This window comes from Chinchilla lanigera, unplaced genomic scaffold (assembly GCF_000276665.1).
Source record: "Chinchilla lanigera isolate Chin_1 unplaced genomic scaffold, ChiLan1.0 scaffold00018, whole genome shotgun sequence".
NCBI classification, from domain to species: Eukaryota; Metazoa; Chordata; class Mammalia; order Rodentia; family Chinchillidae; genus Chinchilla; species Chinchilla lanigera.
The window spans coordinates 27,134,630-27,155,575 of NW_004955419.1; the positions used below are offsets into that span (position 1 = coordinate 27,134,630).

Genomic DNA, 20,946 nt, shown 5'->3' on the forward strand with positions numbered 1-20,946 from the left:
GACCTTGCACCCATCCACCTTACCAACCACACGCCTTGCTCATCTCTTCAGTAACCATTCATTGGCTTTGTTTCAGCTGTCTGATGTCCCAGCCCCTTCCCTGCCCCTTTGTACTTTCTTGGAATTCCCTCTCCCAGGATGCTGTCCCTATTACTCTTAGTTCAGCTAACTCCTTTAGGTCTCATTGTAAAAGTCACCCCCCAGAAAGGACCCTCCTTGACCCCTCATCTAAATTAGGGTCTTGTATTCTCTCTCCTAGCACCCTGCTCTTTCCTCTCATATTATTTTTGTTTGTGATTCTGTATGTGTCCTTGTGTGTATTATTTAATATCGATCTCAGCTCAGCGGCACAGCGCCTGCCTGGCAAGCGTAAGGTCGTGAGTTCGATTCCCGGCACTGGAAAACAAACAAACAAAAAAAAAAAATATCGATCTCTCCCACCAGACTGCAAGCTCCATGCAATCTAGGATTGTGTTGATTTTGCTCAGCCTTCAGTCTGGTGTGTCCCTAGCACGTCACAGGTGCCCACAGTACTTGCTGACTGGATGAAAGCATGTACCGTAACACTCTGGCATGTGTCTGTATCACAGTGCACTGTGCTATTCCTCTACTTCTAGAACCCTTCCTTCATGTGGAATATTCTGCTATTGTAAACAAGCCTGACTTGGCATTACAGTAACTGGGAGGAAATAGGGAGAGTTGGGCACCTCTCCAGGGCCACCCACCCAGCCTCCTCCTCTGGGTCCCCAGTTCTCTCCACTGCGCCTGGCCCTATCTCATGCCGCCATTTGCTCTGCGGGTGGTCCCTGCTTGGACACTTTGGACGCTCTGATTTTGGTGCCTCAGAGGCACATTTCCCCATCCTCACATCAGCAGGAAGGTGGCAGTGGGACAGGCCGCACTTCCCACCTTCTGCTTCTCAGGACTCAGCCACACGACTTCTCAAGGCCCTGTGGGCACATCAAACATTCTGAAGGCTCAGGCCTATCAAACGAATTTTCTGTGTAAAAAAAGTGTTTTAAATAAAAAGCAAAATATGACCTCTGCTATAGCCCAAGGGGACATGCAGAAAAAAGGAGTATTTTTCACCTTTGCAGAACATATGGGTGGATGTACCCAATTATTTGGTCTTTTTCTCACTTTTAAGTCCTGCTGTCCCTGTGAGAACAGAGGGCACCTTCTTCAAAACTGCATGATCCAGATCTCTACCCTTGCTAGAAGAACTGCCCAGCAGTCTAGCCCCAGTGGCTCTCAAAGGCTGTGTTATTCCTTTGAGGCCAGTGCTGTCATGGGTGGAGGGTTGGCGGTGGAACGCTCTAGGCTGGGTGGGAGATACCAACCCAGCCAGTGATGTGCTGTCCCCTGTTGTGGAAGAGCTGAGCAGGGCCTCCACGGCTCTTCAAGCTCCAGTGACTTAGAGATTCCCTGGCTTGTGTGATGTGTCAGAGCAGATCTTTCCCCAGCAGCACAAATCAGACACTCAGATGAGCATGCACGCTTACCGCTCCCAAAGCAGTCCGAACTGCCCAGAGGCACAAATGCATTCCAGAACCCCATAAGGGGGAAAACCCCCCTCCTAAAATACACCCCAAACTGCAAAGCCTGTGAGCCCACACCATTAGGCACAGCCCAGAGGAGCCTCTCTCTGATTAGCTGCCAGCTCCAACAGAGCAGTGTCTGCAAACCTCAAGTACCTCCAAGCTGCCACCTTCCTGCCTCTCAGCCCTTGTACCAGACCATGTTTCCTGGGCAGGGCATCCCTGTCCTCCGCTGTGAAATTGAGAGAGAAAGGACCTACCCCAGGGCTTGACTCATAAGACATAAATTGTTGTTAGAGTGAATTTTATTCCTTCTTTATGTGGAACATTCAAGATGGACAGTGAAATAGGGAAGTGTTCTAGGAGGAGGTTTCTGGAACCTTTACTGAACATTTGACTGTTCACTGACATTTCTGGGATTCTGATCTGACATCGGATGAGATTTTGCTGATCCAAATTAACTGGAGGAATTATGATGAGAATTATCCTGCCCTGATCCTGGGCTATTCCTCCGTCTCGGTTGTCACTCATTTTCACAGTCCTGAGAAGTAGGCATTGTCCCCACTATTTCTCAGATAGAAGAACTGAGGTTCAGGGACTGTCCCAGCTCACAGTAGTGGCAGTAGTTGCTCTTGCCTGGCAAATGATGAGCCTTCAGTGTTTTTCTGCACGTGATCCCACATAGCCTGAAGACTGCTCTGAACAAGCACAAGGAGCTTTGTTGCTCCAATTAAAATGAAACTTAGTTGATTGGCTTTCATGAAACAGGTTTTTTTAAACATTAGCAACATCTCTTTAAGGGAAAAAAACCTTATGAATTATCCACTTGAGGTTTTACCTCCATTATGTTATTTGCAAATCTGCTCTGTGGTCATGTTGATAAACTCCTGGGAAGTTAGGATCCATTATCAACCAGCCTCCAGTTTAGAGAACAGGCCTTTCAGAGTGAGATGGAGTACAGGGACCTGGCCACAATGGTGCCTGACAGTTGCCACTGCTGGGGCAAGAGGAACAGAAAGGATGATGGTGTTGCCATCGTGCCTGAAAGGCCTGCAGTGGTTTCTGCTTTCTCGACTGGGTGCTGGCAGGTCATGGAATTTAACTTCCGAAGGGTTTCTAAAAGTGGCCGCAGAGCAGATCTGGAATACAAACAAAATACAAACATAACACCCAAGCACACTGGCCCCAAGGCCACTGTCAGTGATGTCTCTGCTGCTTTGGGGACCCTACCTTTGGTGGCTGAGCAGGCAGCCAGGAGCTACTGTGCCCCACAGACCCCTATAGTCAATCATATCTCCTTCTGCTGTGGCCAGAGTGGAAAGAAAGGAAGCTTTTTCCTGCTGCGTGAACCCCTTGTGTTACTGGGGTTCGAACTCAGGGCCTTCACACTGAACTTCACTCCCAGCCCTTCTTATATTGAAACAAGGTCTGGCTGAATCTATAAGTTGCACAGGATGGGCTTGAACTTACAGTTCTCCTGCCTTAGCCTTCCTTAGCAGAACCTTAATAGAACTGGCTGACAGAGGATTCTAGGAAATGTAGTTTCCAGGCTTCCAGTCCCTGCAATGTAGGAGAGAATTCAGAGTGATAGTGAACTGTGACACGGATATGAGGGTTCCCAGTGACTGCCCTGAGGCTGCACATGACAAATACTTAAGGAGAGTCACAGAACTTGTAGATACACAAAGACTCCATGTGTAGGGAGACCAACAGGTGGGGGAGGACAATCCCAGCTCATGCTGGGTTTTAGAAAGGATGCCCACCCACTCTCCTCATTGCAGTGGCAGATCACCTAGCACCAAAGCTATGAATGGCCACAGGGGCTTCACTCAAGATTCACTGCCTCCTTCACCCCTACTACCCTCTCCCTCTGGCTCCATCAGGTTGTGAGGAAGAGATAGGACCAGGGCCTTGGTACCAGAGTGTCTCAGGTTGCACCCAATCCAAGGAAACAGTAAAAGATTAAGCTCTCCCTACAAGAAGTTGATCAGGAAATTCTCCCAGGAACAGAAGCTGAAAAGGAATCAACGAATCAGGATCGGGCAGAGGGACAGGTCAAAATGGGGTCTGATTGCAGCAACAGCCTCAGCCAAACCCATGGGGTCTTCTGGGTCCCATGGCCCTGCAGTGTCCTGAATTGAGGCAAAAGAACCAGAACTATGACCTTCACATTGACTGCTATGTATAGGCTGCCATCAGGAGAGGTCATCACTTTAACTGACACGGCTTTCTTAAGTTGTGGGACAGCTCAACAGCAGCCAAGATGCCCAGCAGCTGGGGAAATCAGTGCCACCTGGAGGTGGCATGTGGGGAACACATCACAGTGTCTCCTGCCAAAAGTAATAGGAGCAGGTGGAGGCCCAGCGTGGCTCAACCACCATGCTCAGGCACATTTGCTGCGCACTCTGAGCCGTTGAGAGTCTGGTCACACTGGCCATTTCCATTCCTTGGGCACTCCATGCCCTTTCCCACCTCAGGCCTTTGCCTGCCTTTTCCCTTTGGTTGGAGCATCTTCATCTTGCCATGCAGAACTTCACTCTTGTGTCACTACTTCACTGACTACACAGTTGCATTAGCTCCCTTGTCTTGTCACCTTTTTATCACTGTCTCTGCATTCATCATTAACTGAAATATTTTCTTCATCTATTGATGTACGTATCCTGTCTGTCCCTTCTAATCAAGTACAAGACACTCAGAGCAGAAATCAGTACCTAGGACAGTACTTGGGCAGTGTGCGCGGAGGCACACCTGTACTCCCAGGATGGGAGAGGTGGAGGCTGAAGCAGGAGGATCACCTGAGCCCAGGAGTTCAAGACCAGCCTGGGCATCATAGTGACATCATATCTTTTTTAAAAATCTGACACCAGATAAATAAACATTTACATTGTATGAGTTGGCCACTTTCTATTATGGATGCTACCTCTTAAAAAGAATTTCTTGAGAATCTTCTTGTGGGCATGAGACCTTCCTCACGCCAGTCCTACAATGTTGCCTTGCCTGGGTCAATGGCCCTCTGTCCATTAGGCCTCATCAGTCAAACCAGTGGGTGCCATGGTCATGCCTTCTGGGAAAGAGTCATGTAACATGTTTTCCTCACAGAGGGCTTTCCTCATCTCTGGCGCCAGCTTTCAGAATAACAAGTTACCTATCTTTCCTTATCACCTCATTACCACAACCAGAAATGCTCCCCTTCTTCTTTATGATAGACAGAAGACACAGTGGAGCATGAGGTTGTGCATCTTGGAGGCACGTTTCTGAGAGGCAGAGCCACCTTGGACAGCACCCAGTAGTTTGTCCCTTTGCCAGTTGCGGTCATATGGGAGTTGAAAATTCCTTCACAAGGATTGGAAACCTCCCTGGTGCTTCAGATCTTTTCATTTCCTCTCTCTGCTAGTGAAAGTGTTTCAGTAGAAACGATAGCTGCCATTTACTGAGGACTTGCTGTATAACCAGGAGCTGCGCTAGGCCTGTAATTCAAAGATGATCAGGCACTCGCCAGGGTGTGGAACTCAGGCACTGGCCTCCTTTCACTGTGGTACCTGAGAAATCACAGAGATCGAAAGAGGTAATGCCAGCAAAAGTAATTGTTGCTGGTAAAATAAAATATGACAGGTCTTACTTTACAATGGACTAATTGTTTTTGTTTAAAATGTAAAGGGGAAAAGCAAAAGAAGCAAAAGGAGAATCTTGCTCACCCCTATGCTTTACTCCACTTCAGTGTCTCTCCATTAAAGCTTGCGCAGCATTCCATACACACTTTAACAAAGAGACTGCAGAATTGCCCACATTTTAAACCTAGAAGTGTTTGGAATTCTTCAAAATATGGCAGGAGATTGGTGAATTAGTTTGATCTCTACCTTTGTCAATCAATCAAAAAAATTTTCTCCATTGGACAATGTTTGTATCTGCCCCATCCAAGTAAAGTGGTCTATTTGCATAAAAGTGTTCCTTTTGAAAGGTTTTCAATCATCCCTAGAAATAAAATCACAGCTCCTGTCGCACCTTGAGTTTAAGTGTTTTCACACTCCTGGGAATTGCTTACCATCACCTGAATATAGAATTCAGTGGGTGTTAGTTTCAAACTGATACTACTTGCAGCTGTCTTCGGGACTTCAAAAACGTGTCAAAGTGGCCTTGGAAGGTGTTTCTCAATCTGAGAAGAGGTTGAGTGATTTGAATGATCCTCTTTATTCTGAAAGCCTCAGAGCCTCACACTTAGGTTTTCTACCTAAGGGAAGATGAAGCGTCCTGGGGCTTTCTCCCAAGAACCAAGAAGGATCCAAGTATTTTCTCTGCCGTTGCCTGATAATGCAAGTGCATTACAATGAGAAAAGAGCAGGGGACCTTTAAATTATTTCTTTGCCTAATTTCACCATAATAGGAACACAGGGTTTTATTTCTGGATCAGAATTGCATGCTATAGTAAAATGGCATGAGCATTAAAGTGAAATGGGACGGGGGAACTTTCTGATAATATAGCTAAGTGCCTAAGAGCACTCGCCTAGCATGCACAAGTTCAATCCCAGCACTAAAAAAAAAACCTTAGGTATGAATCCCAGCTTCACTTATAATGACCTTATTAAAAATGCATAGTCTTTCTCTGCCTCAGTTTCTTGATCTATAAGATAGGGTTCATCCCTTACCAGCTGAGCCAGTCATTAAGATGCAATGATATAACACACATCAGTTTCCTTGCATGGCTGCAGAATTTTAAGTGGACCATAAATTGACAAAAAGAGATGGTATATTCCTCTTTAAATTCCTGGTATATTTACCCAAGCTTGTGGAAGGCAGCAAGACAGATGCAAAAGATGATGCCATCTTTAGCCCCCAAGGTCCCTAATGAGGGTGTGCTCAGCAGCCTGTGACAGCAGTCAGGTCTTGCTGGCTCAAGTAGCTTAATTTTGTGCTGCACTCTATAGCCCAGTTATAATTGGGGCTGACGTCACTGTTCAGGAAGGAACTTAGGAAGATATTCTCTGGCTTTACTGAAAAAATATTAACCTCCAGCACCCTGTGGTCCTCAAGCCAAACAGCCCTGTATCTTTATGAGTGGGTACAGGACCAGTCTCCTGGGACCTTGATCTACCTCAGTCTTCCCTAGAAGACCTAGGACGTATGCGTATTTAACAAATAGTCCCAATGATAATGAAGATGTTTATCTCTTTTTTAATTCACATGTGCTAGTTCCATTATTGATTTTGTGCTCCTCACAAATTAGCCAGATAAAATCACAACTAATTTAAAAATAATTAGTTTGATTTTGCGTCTGTAGTCAAATGGGAGCCTATTTTTCTCCAATATTAATAATTGCATCATACAGCTAATGCATTTCAGCGAGCTCAGTAGTATTTGGGCTAATGTGGCATTTCTCTTTTGTTCTTGTTTGTTTGTTTTATTTTTAGGGTCAAGTTGTGTTCCGGAACGGGGAGAGAATGGGGACCATTAAATTTACTCAATTTCAAGGTAGGCTTTTTGATGCTTATTCTTTCTAGTTGACAACATTTCTATTCAGGGATGTTGTGTTTCTGCAAGAAAATACATCAAAAGAAATGGGGTAGGATATGAGATCCCAGGTAAAAGTAGAAAGCATTAATAGAAAACACTTCTGTACGAAAACATTAGTTTCAGCTAATGTAGATATTGTTTCTCAGCTGTGTTCTTGTCAGCCCTCTGCCCCCTCCCCACCTGACCCTGAAGGGCTTAGAAAAAGGTGAGGAGGGGGAAGCAGTTAAGTCAGTTGCAAGACATTGAGAAGTCCTGTGTCGTTATTGGTTCTGATTACAGAAATGTTCTCCAGACTCTACGAGACTAGCATAAGGGACCCCGTGTCGCTATCACCCAGTGAAACCATTTTCTATCTACACTTTGCCAATCTTGTTTTATGTCTATTCACTCCCACCTCCCCTCTTCCTGTTTCTGCTATCATATTTTAAAGCAACCCTTAGACATTATCTCATTTCAATCTATAAATACTTCAGTGTGAATTTCTACAAGACGAGGACTTTTTAAAACACAACCATCATACTATTTATCATACTTAAAACATTTAACAATTCTTAACATCTTTTTCTTCCTGGTCTGTGTTGATCCTCTGATCCGTTCAAAACTGTCTTCAAAGCCAATGGTTTGTTGGTAAATCCACACCAGGTCCAACTATTGCATCAACTTGATGTATCTTTTTAGTCTCTTTTCTGTTATAACCTCACACACCTTTTACAGAGCGCTTATCTTCTAAAGGAACCAGTTTGTTTGTTGGACTTTCCTGATACTGTTATAGAGGCCTCAGCAATCACCCCGACCAAGATGTTTGTGTGATGAGGACGCCAAGGCCTGGAGAGCAGAAGTGATTTGTCAGAGTCCCCAGAGCTTTCAGGAGGGGCAGGGGCCACTCATCAGTGTGGTACTTTCCAGCATCTTGATTTTCTGGAATCCAGAAACAAGAACTGTGCCTGCTGTGTTCGCTCACTACAAGTACATCTTAGAATTATTCCAGAGAAAGCAAGAAAGTAAAGCAAGTTCTCCAGATTCATTCAGACAAATCCCACAGGCTTCTGATCAATGGAGGGAGATTTTTTTCTGCAGTATCACTTTGTAATACAATCTTGTAGATTTACCCATTCGTCTTCCTGTGGCAGGTAATTGAAACACATGTCAGCTCAGTGGCATGCACAAAAGATGTCATTTTAGGCAAATGTAATTATTTTCCCATTTGTTAAGTCTTATTTCTTTATTGGTTGAGCAAAGTAGGCATCCTGGCAAAGACACGGGCCTTTCTTTTTTTTCTTGAGTGACTATAACTAAATTTTCTTGTCACATTTCCAGTTCTTAAATTATATCATTCTGGGAAAGGATATTCTAAAATATGAGCTGTTTGGTCGCAGCTACCAGGGCATGCCAATTTTATTGCCTTTTCCTTTTTCATACATTAGGTGTAGGCACCGACTCTAGTGACTGTGGTTCTAGGCATATCTGCAGATTTATAAGAAAGGTACTGCCTCACACAGAAGGCCCAACCCACCTCGGCTCAAGTCACATCGGATGTCAGGCAAATGACTTTGCTTCTCTGAGCCGTCATTGTCTTCATTTGTGAAATAAGGATATGGTCCTACCTACCTTCTTGGGATGTGGGAAGAGCTACATGAGATAACGTGTATCCATATGTGCATTTACTTTTTGCTCAGCAATAAATAGTAATTATGATAAATATATTGGGGCTGGAAATATAGCTCAGTGGCATAAGCAACTGCCTGGTAAGCATAAGGTCATGAGTTTGATCCCCAGTACTACAAAAAAAAAGATAAATATCTTCTCAAAATTCTGACACTTTTCTGGGACAAATCTGGATTTTCCTGGTTAATGACATCTAGGAACCTTTTTCTTTGCCATCTGCTTTTTTTTTTTTTTTTTTGGTTTTGGTTTTTCTCCGGTACCGGGAACCAAACTCATGACCTTGCACTTGCAAGGCAGGCGCTTTGCCGCTGAGCTAAATCCCCAGCCCCTGCCATCTGCTATTGATATACTTAATGATAGGTAGCAGGTCAGATAGGGCAGGACTTTAGAGAGGACCTCATCCCACCTCTCCATGCCATAAACAAGAAAACTAAGGCTCAGAGAAGGGAGGTATTCCCCAGGAACACACAACTGGCTAGTGGCAGGGCTGGGCCTGGACCTCACCTTCTAGCACCTGATGCTTTCCCACACCTGCATGTGCTCCCCTCACCTTCTCTACATTTATGTCTGGATTTTATTGATGGTCACAGGGGGGCCTGCAGATAACCCTGTTACCTGCTGACCTGGCAGAGGGATCACAGCTTATTTAGGGACTGAAATGAACCACAAGAATGCAGGGGGCAGGGCCACTCAGGATCCCCTTCTGTCCCTGTTAGACAGCAGTTTTCTTTCTCTCAAATTCTTCCTACTCTTAACTTCCAGTGTTCCTAGCTTTCACTCTTTGATTTTACAGAACACCAACTCAGTGTACTGAACTTCTAGGAGGATGGGAGTTATATTTCCCTTACTTATGTTCTTTGGAGTTCATGGAGGCCCTGTGTCATCCCTATATCACACACTCTACATCAAGTGGATTCAGGTGACAGGTCAACAGTAGCAGGTCTTTCTGCAGGGAAGGGCAATGACCCCTTCCCTTCATAGGTGACAGTAGTCACAGGCGACGGAGCTGTAGCTATCAACAGGTATTATAGACAGCTAAGTTAGATAGAAATATAGTAGGCAGACAGGGCTGAGCCCTCGAGGGAGTCAGTACAAAAGATTGGAATCCATCAGGACTGTGGCTGGAGATGCAACTGAAGATTAAGGTCACAATGGCTGTTTTCCATACTTCCCTAAGGGATAAGTGGAGGTTTGGGATTATTGGTGTCACCCTTTTGAGATTTCCCATGATCTCATTAGGGGTGGGCCATCCTCTCCCACCAAGACTAAGACAAACCCACAAAGAGTAAGAACAAAGACTAAGACTAAAGACAAAACTAAAACTACAGATTATCGGCCAAGGTTAATGGCATCACTCATGTGCTCTTGCTACCACTGGATCAATATTACCTAAGCAACTACACTTGCAATCTTATTGGTTGATCATAATTTTGACCCACATTGTACCCACTTCATAATTTTGCTCTATGAAACTTCCTTGGAGAGGTGGGCTGGTTGAAAACCTACTCAGGACCTCTCCAGTCTCTCAGGAGCTAATCCTATTCCCCATTCCCCCATTACCATTCCCCATTCCTTTTCTCCAATACATTTTCCTACTCTTAAAAAAAAAAAATGCAGGGGAGCTGTGCACATCAGTACAGCAAGTATTTTTTCAAACTCAAAAGACTTCAGTGGTACCTTTCTCACCAGGAAGGGAAGTCACTGAGTTATGGAATGGGCTAGCCAAGCTGGTAGAGGTCCTGATCACCATCTCATTTCAGAGGGGAAACTGAGGCTTAGACCTGGAAAGACACTTACTTCTTCACTCAGGGCAGGCCATGACTCTCTGTGAGATTGAATTCACTCCTTCCCTTCTCTAGGGCTCTGCTTCTCAGTTCCCTCAAAAAAAGGGACTGGTCCAGCCTCTGCCTTCTGGACCCTTCCAGGAATGGTCCCCTACCCTAGGGTTATCGGCCCTTAAATTGCCTCATGCTGGTGACCTCACAAAAGGCCTCCTCATGGTCTTACCATGTTTTCTGCCTGGCCCTTCATGACTGCTGTGTCCTGTGTGTTGGTCTCTCCCTTGCCCCTCTTATTCAGAAGGGACATAGCAGCACCCATCACAGAGGGCAGCTTCAGAGCCACCTTCGAGGGAAGTCCCCTGTGTGGCTCGGCTCCTTGGCTCACACCTGATGTTCTCAAATGCACTTTGGTGGCATCTTGGAAGTTGGCCAACCCACCACCATTCCAAAGACCCCACAAGATGCTTTTTCAGATTCTTATTTGCAGAGTTCCTGGTGCCTTTGAAACCTTTTGTCTCCAGTCAAGGACGTGTTCCTAGCAGGCTCTTCCCTCTTCTTTGCAAAACTAAGACACAAAGGAACTGGAAATAGAAAGCAGCTCTGCGAAGAAGACCAACAAGAGGGCCAAGAAGCTCTGTCCTTGTCTACTCTTCCATTCTAGGGGTGTAGGATCAATGTCCACAGTGCTTGGCCCATACAAAGACCCCAGTAAGAGATTAGTGAACCAATTTGGGTGCAAAAGAACTGAATTGAAGGCTTTGCTTTGATCCTGGATGAGTTACTTTATCTTCAAAATCTCAATTTCCCCTCTGCAAAATAGGATGGCACCAATGTGAGCTCTGCCTGCTTCTGGGGCTGTCATCAGAGACCAATGAGATTGTACTCTGTGCACTCCGGAGCACTGTGAAGCTATGACCATAGTATGACCATCGCCAACAGGCAGCTGGCTCCTGGCCAGCTCTTCATATGACTTTGCTAAAACAGTTAGGGAAAGCGTGCTCCCTGAACTTGGGAATCCCCTCATGTCCCAAGAGGTGTGAGAATATTTTCATTTCATGGTTTTCAGTAACTTGATTCAAGGTAGAGCATTTGGCAACATAACATCAGAAATGGTGGGTATTATTTTTCCAGGCTAGAGAAACCATATTTTTGTACTTCCATTCTCACAGAAATTTAGAAATTCTGGACAAATGGTCTATTTCTTTAAAAAAAAAAAAAAAAAAAAAAAAAAAAAAAGGTGCCAGGGCCAACCCCTTTGCTGAGATATTGAGAATCCAGAAAGTGTCTGCTTCCCAAGCATAGTCTTTCTCATCCCCAGCATCGACCCCCCCCCACCCCCGCCTCAGTGTTCAAGGGCTCCCAAAGCCCTAACTTCTCTTCAAGACCATCCCAGAGGGCAAGTGTGGTGGATGCCATCAGAAGTCCACCCATATCCCCCAAGTACCCACCATTCCAGCATCTCACTAAAAGCATCTGCACCCCTCCCCCTGCCCCATGAGAGGAGTAGCCCAGTTGTCCCGAAAGTTAATGCTGCCAGGGCAGCCCTGGACCAGTGATGAGCGACAGGTGTAGGAAACCACCCCAGCATCCTTTCCCTTCAAGTAAAACATCTCTAAGGAATCTTCTCTTCTTCCAGAAGTCCCCCTGTGGCACCAAACCTCTGCTACCCACACAGAAACCTGTCTGTTCATGCACCCTGTACAGCGACCCCTCTCCTTCCCCGTTTCACTCCGTCACATCCCTAGATGTCAGGGTGACCTCAGATCGCCTCTAAACAACTGGTGCACATTCTTACCCTTATGCTAGGCAGACGCTGTTCCAAGAGACCCACCTGTGTGTTAGGTAAGGCAGCTGTGGTGTTAACATCCTGCATGACACACACTCTTGGGCCTAAGGCCATTCTGGTGCGAGAGTCAAGGCTGATCCCCCAGGCCATCGCTGCTATTCGTGGAGCCATGCAGAGATGAGGAGACTAGCAAACTGGCTCCCCACCTCCACTCTTACGAGAAAAAAGAATCTTTACTGCTGAAGCCTAAACATGGCTCAGAGTCTGCAGCAGGGAAGGAAGCCTAGTGAAGCCGTGATCAGGGCCTGGTTTACACCATTTTCTGAGAAATTGGGCATCTGCTGCTCAGCCGCCCGCCTGCCTTCATCAGGCCTGTTTGTGAGAATGTGGAGAATGATCACGGCTTCTGTGAAACATAAAAGACTCAGATTTTGGAGTTTTGTATCTTGGCACCTGATTTGAAGAGATGGGGTCTTGCATTGCTGTAATGAGGGAATTGTCATTCCAAATGTACCTAGTGAAATGGAGGCACCTACTTCCCATTTGCAGACATTAATTACCGTTTGGTCTTCAGGGTAACAGGCACGGTTCTATTCAGTGTGCGTTTCCCGAGCATCTGCCAGGCGCTTTACCCAGTCCTCTGGGGGAAGCCAAGTTGAGTAAGATAGAGTCCTTGTCCCCCAGGGGCTTCATAATCTCTCTGGCCAAATGCCACTGCCTATAAAAGCAGGAAGGTAATTTCCCAGAACTTACTAGAAAACTTTTGGGTCTAGTTCAGTCATAGTTTGAGATTCACTATTGCTTTCCTTCTATCAAGGCACACATTGTAGCAGCCTTCGCCAGGCCGTGGGCCTGCAAAGGCCATCTCCTGGACTACCATTCAACTGAATATGTAGTAATTAAGGGTGAGAAGGCAGGTGAAGGAGTACACAGCTATTCAGGAGGCTGGGGTAAGAGGGTCACAAATTCAAGGCCAGCCTAGATAACTTAGAGACCTTGTTTCAAAATAAAATTTTAGGAAGGACTGGGGATAAAGTTCAGTAGCAGAGTGGTGGCCTAGCATGTACAGGGTATGGGCTCAATCCCCAGTATTGCTAAAAAAAAAAAAAAAAAAGAGTGGCAACATAGTCTGCTGAACTTTGGGATACTGCAGCAGGGCTGTGGGCCAGCAAGAATGGAGGGAGACATGTGAACAGGCTGGGAGGAAGGACACATGCTCCCAGCCTGGACAACTCCCAGACCTCATAATTGAGGGCTTCTCTTTCAGGGAGCCCAAGGAAGGTAGCCCAGAAGACTAAATTATTTACCAGACATTATGCTTCTTTGAGCCATAGACTCCATGTTGAAAAGAGCCCTTGTTTTCCTTTATGGAATTACCTCCGGTTGAATAAGTCCAGTGATGGGGAACTTACCCCATTTCATGTAGAAAGTATGCAGGCCTTGAAGCAAATATGCATGATTATTGCTATCCAGGCATCCAGACATCATCTCACCAGGCACAGGGGTGCACACCTATAATCCCAGCACTCGGGAGGCTGAGGCAGGAGGATCATTGCAAGTTCTAGACCAGCCTGGGCTATAAAGTGAGCTCAAGCCTGAACTGCATAGTGAGACCCTGTCTCAAAAAAAATCTCACCAGGACTTCATTTCAGAGTTTATTTAAAAATAATAAAATAAAAGGCAATTATGTTCTTCTCCTGGAAAGTGGCTGTGAGAATCCAAAGACATGATGCCGTGGTGTTCCTGGCTCTGTGACTGACACAGAGAAGTGCTATGGCATCTGTTGGATTTCTTCTCTTCCCCTGGGAGCTCCCAATGATGGTCTCAAATTTACCTCCATTCAGAATTTCTTGACCAAAGTGCAATCTTGCTTCAAACTCCTCATGTCATGGAATGTTGTAATCGTTGGTCCATGATCCACCTTCCCTGTTGGTTTCCACCTTATTCCCCTCATTTACTCTTATCTTCCACTCCTGCATCTGCAATAGAAGACAAACATCCAAAGTGTTTAATGCACAAGTGGTGTTGGTATGTGACCTTGTAAAATACATGTCACTAGTCTGTGTGTGTGTGTGTTTTGAATTTACATCAATGCGACTAGATTATATATTTTTTTTCTGTGTCATTGTAGCTGCTGTTGTTTCCCTCTCAGCCCTTTGTTTTTAAATCTTCCTGGGTTTACACATCTTGGCCAGGGCTTCTCCCTGCTCCGTCCATGGGACACAGACATCATGTCACCCATGCATCCCCCAGCAACAGAGACTAGGTTACCTTCAACTCCCCACCCTCACAATTAACAAGTGTCTGTATATATGTCCTCCTGTAGAGCCATCTAAGAATTTCTTTAAGACATACGTGCAGTATCAGAAGCTATGTGCACAGTCAGTATGCCTAAAAGCTGCCACATTGCTCTTCGGAATCGCCAGGCACATACCCACTGCCTCTGGCCAGATTCCTGTGTTCCTCCCTCCCACCTACATGTGGTATTTCCCCCACCTCTCATTTTTTTTTTTTTGCCAGCCTAAAAGAATGAGACAGTATCATACTGTGGTTTTAAACATTATATCTCTGATTACTAATGAGTTTGAGCATTTCTTCCTGTGCTTATTAGCCAGTTAGTAATTGTCAGTCCTGCCTGATCCTTCAACCATTTTTTTAAATTTTGAGGTTCTTGTCTTTTTCTTGTTGAATTTCAAAAGTTCTTTATAAAATCTAAATATCAATTCCTTGTTGGATTTTAGCTTTGGAAACAGCTTCTTCCATTCTGGCACTTGTCTTTAAACCCCAAATCTTTGTTGAACAGAGAAATTTTTAATTTTAATGTGGATAAATCTGCCCCTTCCTTTGGTCCTGTGGCTTGTGATTTTTTGAGTTACTTAATCATCCCCTGACATCCCCTACATGCCAGGTCTTGTCTGGATACCGGTGTTGCTGAGATGGGCAGGATGCAGCCCCTGCCCTCAGGGAACTCTCAGTCCAATGAAGAGCAGACGAAAGGCCCAGGAAGATATGATTCCATATAAGGGGTGGCACAGGTGGCTGGTTCCACTCTGCCTGGCAGAACCTACGAAGGATGTCTGGAAAGGGGGAGGGCATCTGGATGTCTGGAAAGGGGGAGCTGGGGGAGCTTTGGGAAAGGGGGAGCTTTGATGGACCAGTAGGAGGTAGCCAAGCAGAGGTGAGAAAAGGTACTCCTTGTGCAGTGGCCCATTACACGTGACCTGGGCCTCTTGGCAAGTTAGCTCTTGCCCTTGGGCCAGTTTGTCTAAAGTAAGAGACAAATCTGTCCCTAGAAGGTCATTATAGCCCTGGAGCATTTGACTAGTGTCTATGAGGCCTGTTAAAAACCTCAACGCAAAGCTCAGAGAACTCATTTAGAACGTGGCAGTGGCCTGCTGTTGGTGACAATAAAGAAGAATGGGTGCTCAAGACCCAACTGAAAAGCACAGAGTCCACCTCCGTTCTGAGCAGTGAAGGGCTGTTACGAGGAGGACAGTGGTCCTGAGAGTGGTCCGAAGGGCTGGCCCAGGGCAGTAGCTAGGTCAGGCGGAGTGAGCATGAGACTCCTTTCTGAGTAGTGGTCGTTTGGCCAGGAGAAAGAAGAGTAGTCAGGGTCCGTGGTCACCTAGGGTCACTGTATCCACCCTTGAAGGCTAGTGAAGAGCAGGTGTCAGAGTGAGATGGGGCTCCAGGGCAATCAAGACCTAGAAAAAAGGTTGCAGGGGACAGGTTTCAGTTTCGAGTGAAGAGGATCCTTCAAAGCAGTTGCGGAGCCATAGGGTGAGGATTGGAGGCCACAGAGCTCTCCCATCGCACTCACTCATGCAGCCAGACCAGGGCGGGGATGGGCTTCTCCAGGGCTGCGCATGGGACAGGGCAAAGCCAACACCAGCCCTATGGCCTGTCTCTCAGCTCAGAGCTGTCCACTGGGCCTGGATATCAGACCTTGCTTTGGGGCCCTGGAGTTGAGTGTATTTATAGAACCTTTGATTATACTGAGCCACAATCATCTTTTGTTTTACACCCGAGTTGTATGCTGAGTCTGTGTGTGTGTGTGTGTGTGTGTGCTGTTGTTGTTATTGCTGCTGTTAACAACAACTAAACTTCAGAGCACATTGTACACCTCCCTCAGATCAGAGCGAAAGCCAAGTGAGCACAGACATCTAGGGCTGTGGGAAATATAACCCATGTCACGGGATGTAGGTGCAGCTGGAGCAGAAGGTTGGCGACCTGCTTGTCTTCCTGCTTGGGGGATGCAGCTTGGGAAGGAGGCAGAGCCAGCCTGTGGTTGACATCCTTGTCCACCTGGCCCATGGACTCTCCAAGGCCCACAGCCAGTGAATATGTTTAGACTGAACATTTTTTACAGCCAAATTTTCACCGACAGGACCTATTTTCTTCACATATGCAAATCCCAAATTCAAAATAAAGAATCCACTGCTTAAAGAGAAAACTTTCTTTTTGCACTGCAAGAAGGAAGCAGTATCATTCAGCAGGAAAAGAGGCTCTTTATTTCATGATGGTTTTCACCTCTGAGAACCAGAAAATGTCCACACTGAAGTGTCCTCAGTCTAATTCAGTGACTGTTAACCCTGTCTACACATTAGGGTCCGTTCAGGGAACTTTTAAAAATGCTGCCACCCTAGAACCACGCCTCAGTTCTCTGGGGTTCTAATGTAATGGGTCTGCCATGTTGGAACCTGGGCATCTGTATTTTCTAGAGGTCCTTAGATGACTCTAAGGCATTGCTGAGGCCAAAAACCACTGGAAGATTTCAGTACAACTTGCAGATGAAGGAAGTGAGGCCCAGAGAAAGGCAATAGTCAGTCACACATAAGCCAGTGATAACCAGCAGCAGGGCCCACGTAGCAGGGAGCCATACAACAACAACCTAATGCCACAGCCTCTCCCCTTGCTCCAAACCCCAGAAAGGATCTCCTTTCCAGGCTGGGCACATGTCTCCTGACCTACAACCTCCAGTAGGCCTGGCCATCTACATCCAAATAGATGGTTCATGCTGTTTGCATGATGTCATTAGCAAGGCACTGGTGAATGGAAGAGCAGAGCGGGCATCATCCTTCCCTCTGCAGGCCCAGGAGGGGCCCTGGCCAGAGTGCAGGGGACAAGACAGGATAACAGAAGCAAAGCCTTAGGTCACACACAGGAACACCCCTTGGCCAGCAGGAGTCAGAATACCTGGACACACTGCACAGAGGTCCAACACGAGGAACCATGACCCAGCACTCTGAGTCTACAGCAACCAGGACAAGCAGAGGGGACAGCAATACTCAGGGAAAACTTCTTGGAAGAGGCAGGTAGGCCTAGGCATATTGATTTAGTAAAGAAAGGGGAAAGCTGCCTTCCAAGTGGAGGGATGATTATGGGGGGCAGGTGGCAGTAAGAAAGCATTGTGTTCACGGATATAGCAAATAACTCACAGTTACTTTTATCACAAATATAGTAACTGTAATAGATTGTATACTTCCTGTTAGGTAAACTGCAAGCTAGGTGCTTGCCTATCTTCTCCTTATGTAACCCTCAGAGCATCCTGGAAAGTTTCCGATTTTTTTCATAGAAATTATGACCTATTTTTAAAATCTTTGTGTGACCAGCTCCTAGCGCAAAACAGGTGACCAATAGCATTTGTTGGGTGAGGAAAGGAAGGGGTCAAACCAGAGGACATTGTATAACATCCTATTAGCATCCAGCATGTCCAAAGTCCAGGGTGTAAAAATAACTTTAATCTTCTACTACTATAGCACTGCTGTTGAGGGATTCTTTATGATATAATACCTTGAGCTCGACCTGATATGCAGTAAGCCCTGAAGAAATGTAGACTGGATGACCAGCATCCCTGCTCAGAATCAGTAGTAAGAACATGCTGAATTCAGAACCAGGGCCAGCTCCTCTGAGCGGCAGAAGCTGACTGGGGCATCTGCATGGTTGAAGACTTCAAAAGGCCAGAGCAGGATGCTGGAGCCTCTGGCGGTGTGTGCTAATGTGACATTTAGGTGCTGGGTGACCTAGGCAAGAGAGAGCTGCCTGCACAATGCAATACCTCCCCAAAGGGCAGGGAGCCTGGCACGGAGAAGGAAGTGACTTTTACAGGCCCCCACTCCTCTAGAGTCTTGGGAAGCATGCAGAAGTGACTTAGGGGATCCCCTGTCCTGTTCTCCAAATGTTTATAAGGCATCAGCGGTGCATCTGCATTTCTGCAAAGGAACTCACTCCATGCCAGAGCCAAGTGAACAGTTTCTCTGGGTGCCACTTGGAATACTTTTATTAGCTCTGGACGTTTTGCTGCTCAGGTCTGCAGCCCTGGGGGCCCAGCTGAATTGTGTGTGGACCCTTCTTTAGGAGGTGTAGTGGACCCTACTCTCCAAAGCTATTACATTCAGAAGGCACTAATCACATACCTACACTAGCAAAATACCTGAGGCTGTGTGCTTTGGAAAGAAAAGAGGTTTGTGTAGCTTGCAGTTCAGGAGATCGGACAGCACAGTGCCAGTGCTACGCAACTCTGGTGAGGGCTCATGTTGGATAGCACCACAGTGAGGGCAGCTCATGGGAGAGTGACAAGCAGTGCATGGAGGAGGGATTCAGGGAGCTGCCAGAAGTCCTCCTGAAAACTGTTCTCATGGGAACTGACCAGGGTCCCCTTGGGACTACATTAATCCCATTGGAGGGTGATGCCCCCAGTGACCTAATCATCTCTACACTGCCACACTGGGGACCAAGCTTTTAACACAAGAACCTTTGAAGACACCTTCAAACTATATCCAAACCATAGCACCCACCATAGAGGATCAGGGAATGCCTGCTCTGTGACCTTGTCCAAGTCTGTTCACCTAGTGCTCACTCTCACTCTTACACTGCTTGTCCCATGCTCCCTCCCTCTTGTGACCCCCACCTTTCCCTGAATCCACTTCCCTGTGGTCACCAATATCTGCCATACACCAAATCCATTGGCCCCAGCTCAAGGGGCTGGTCAGGCCTGCCTCTTCACAGCACATGTCATTCTGTGAAGTGATCCCTTTCCTTGGCTTCTAAGATGCCCATTTCTCCCAGCACCCTGCTCTTGTCCTAGCCACTTCTTCTTGAAGTATATTTGCTCTGTTCATCCCCAGAGGTCAGTGCTTCCCTGGTGTTGTGCTCAGACCTCTCTTCTGTCTAGGTTTGCTTTCCCTGGGGTCTTGCGCCTGCCCACTGTTCCAGCTCCCAGTTTCCATGCTCAAACCCTCTGCCTCCAGCTCATTCCTCTGCCATGAGCTCCAGACTCAAGAACATCTTCACCCGGACACCTGAGCACCTCAGGCTCAGCATATTCGAAATGGAAATCATCACCTCGCTCATTATATTTGGCCCTCTCCTGGATCCCCATTCATAGAATGGTACCTGAACCCCTGCTACCCCCACGAGAATCTGGGGTGACTTTCTTGCTCCCCATTCATCTCCCATTTGATCACCCAGCTGTTCCTATTTCACCTGGTAAGGGGAAACTTTTGGCAAATCTGATATCCCCTCTCCAGTCCTGTCTGCCACCATGCTAGGCCAGTTCTCATTCTCTTTACCCTTGACAATGACTAAAACAGTGAACTAAACCCAACAGAATAGTGAGGAGGGGAATGGTATGTTTGAAGGTACACTTGGATTTGAAAACACTCTGAACAAGTGCATATAAGGAACCAAGGGCAGTGAGAGACTGCCTGGTAAGACAGTGAGCAATGTGGCTTCTGAAAGATGCTGATTCCAACTAAGAATGCATTCATAGGACTATGATGTCCAGAATGCATGCGTAAAGTGTGCTGCTTGGGTCTACACCCATTAGGAAAATGGTGACATTGTCTGGGGTAACCCAAGAAGAGGCCCAGGTAGGGTGGGAAATAGAAATGAAGTTCTGTAAGGAGAGGTTGGGGCTGGGACCGTGGGAATGATATGCTTGGGTCTTTTAGTTTCTGCAGTTATCCTGAGACAGAGGAGCAGAAGTTGTTCCTGTGGTCCTGAGGGCAGAGCCAGCTGCACAGGGCAGAGTTTCAGGGTCAAAGTGCAGCTCAGTGATCAAGAAGATCTTGGTGACAGGCAGAGTCCAGCTTATGGGGAGAGGGAGAGGTGTTCTCCCCACCCTTGAAGCAGAGGAGGTTCTGGTCCACATGGGCTGGAGGCTTGGTGATTCTACCTGGAAGGGGTGTTGGAGGAAGGATGTACTCAAGAATGCACTCAAGGTGTACAGGGGGGCAGGACCTCCAATAGGAGCCTCAGACACAGCCTAGATCCCCTGTAACTGGCCACTGTCTCTTGTCTCACAGACAGCAGGGAAGTGAAGGTGGGAGAGTACAATGCTGTGGCTGACACACTGGAAATCATCAACGACACCATCAGGTTCCAAGGTAAGGTAGGCAAGGGCTGGGAATAACACAGAGTCCTTGGCCTTGGGGGTCAAGGGACCATCCTCAACACATCTACTCACTCACTCACTGAACCCAAGGTCCAAATCACTCTGTTGGGTTCCAGTGTCTGCAACAGGTTGCTGGAATTTGCATGGAGTGCTCCCCAAGGTGTTGAAACTTTTGAACTGCCATAAGTCATTCTTTCCCAGTGTGGCCTAGCTGTGTTTAGCTGTCTCCTCTTTGAGGAAAAGGTCTGATTGGGTTCACAATAAAGCTTCTTT

The 20,946-nt window shown here is 46.6% G+C and overlaps 1 protein-coding gene across 1 annotated transcript in view; it reads left to right on the plus strand.

The window, feature by feature from the left end:
* Positions 1-20,946, plus strand: part of Gabbr2 (gamma-aminobutyric acid (GABA) B receptor, 2) — a 369,184-nt gene that overhangs the window by 261,896 nt on the left and 86,342 nt on the right. The window contains exons 8-9 of the mRNA XM_005382826.2: positions 6,944-7,004; positions 20,585-20,665. Of these exons, the coding sequence (XP_005382883.1) occupies positions 6,944-7,004; positions 20,585-20,665 (142 nt within the window). The remainder of the gene's footprint in view (positions 1-6,943; positions 7,005-20,584; positions 20,666-20,946) is intronic.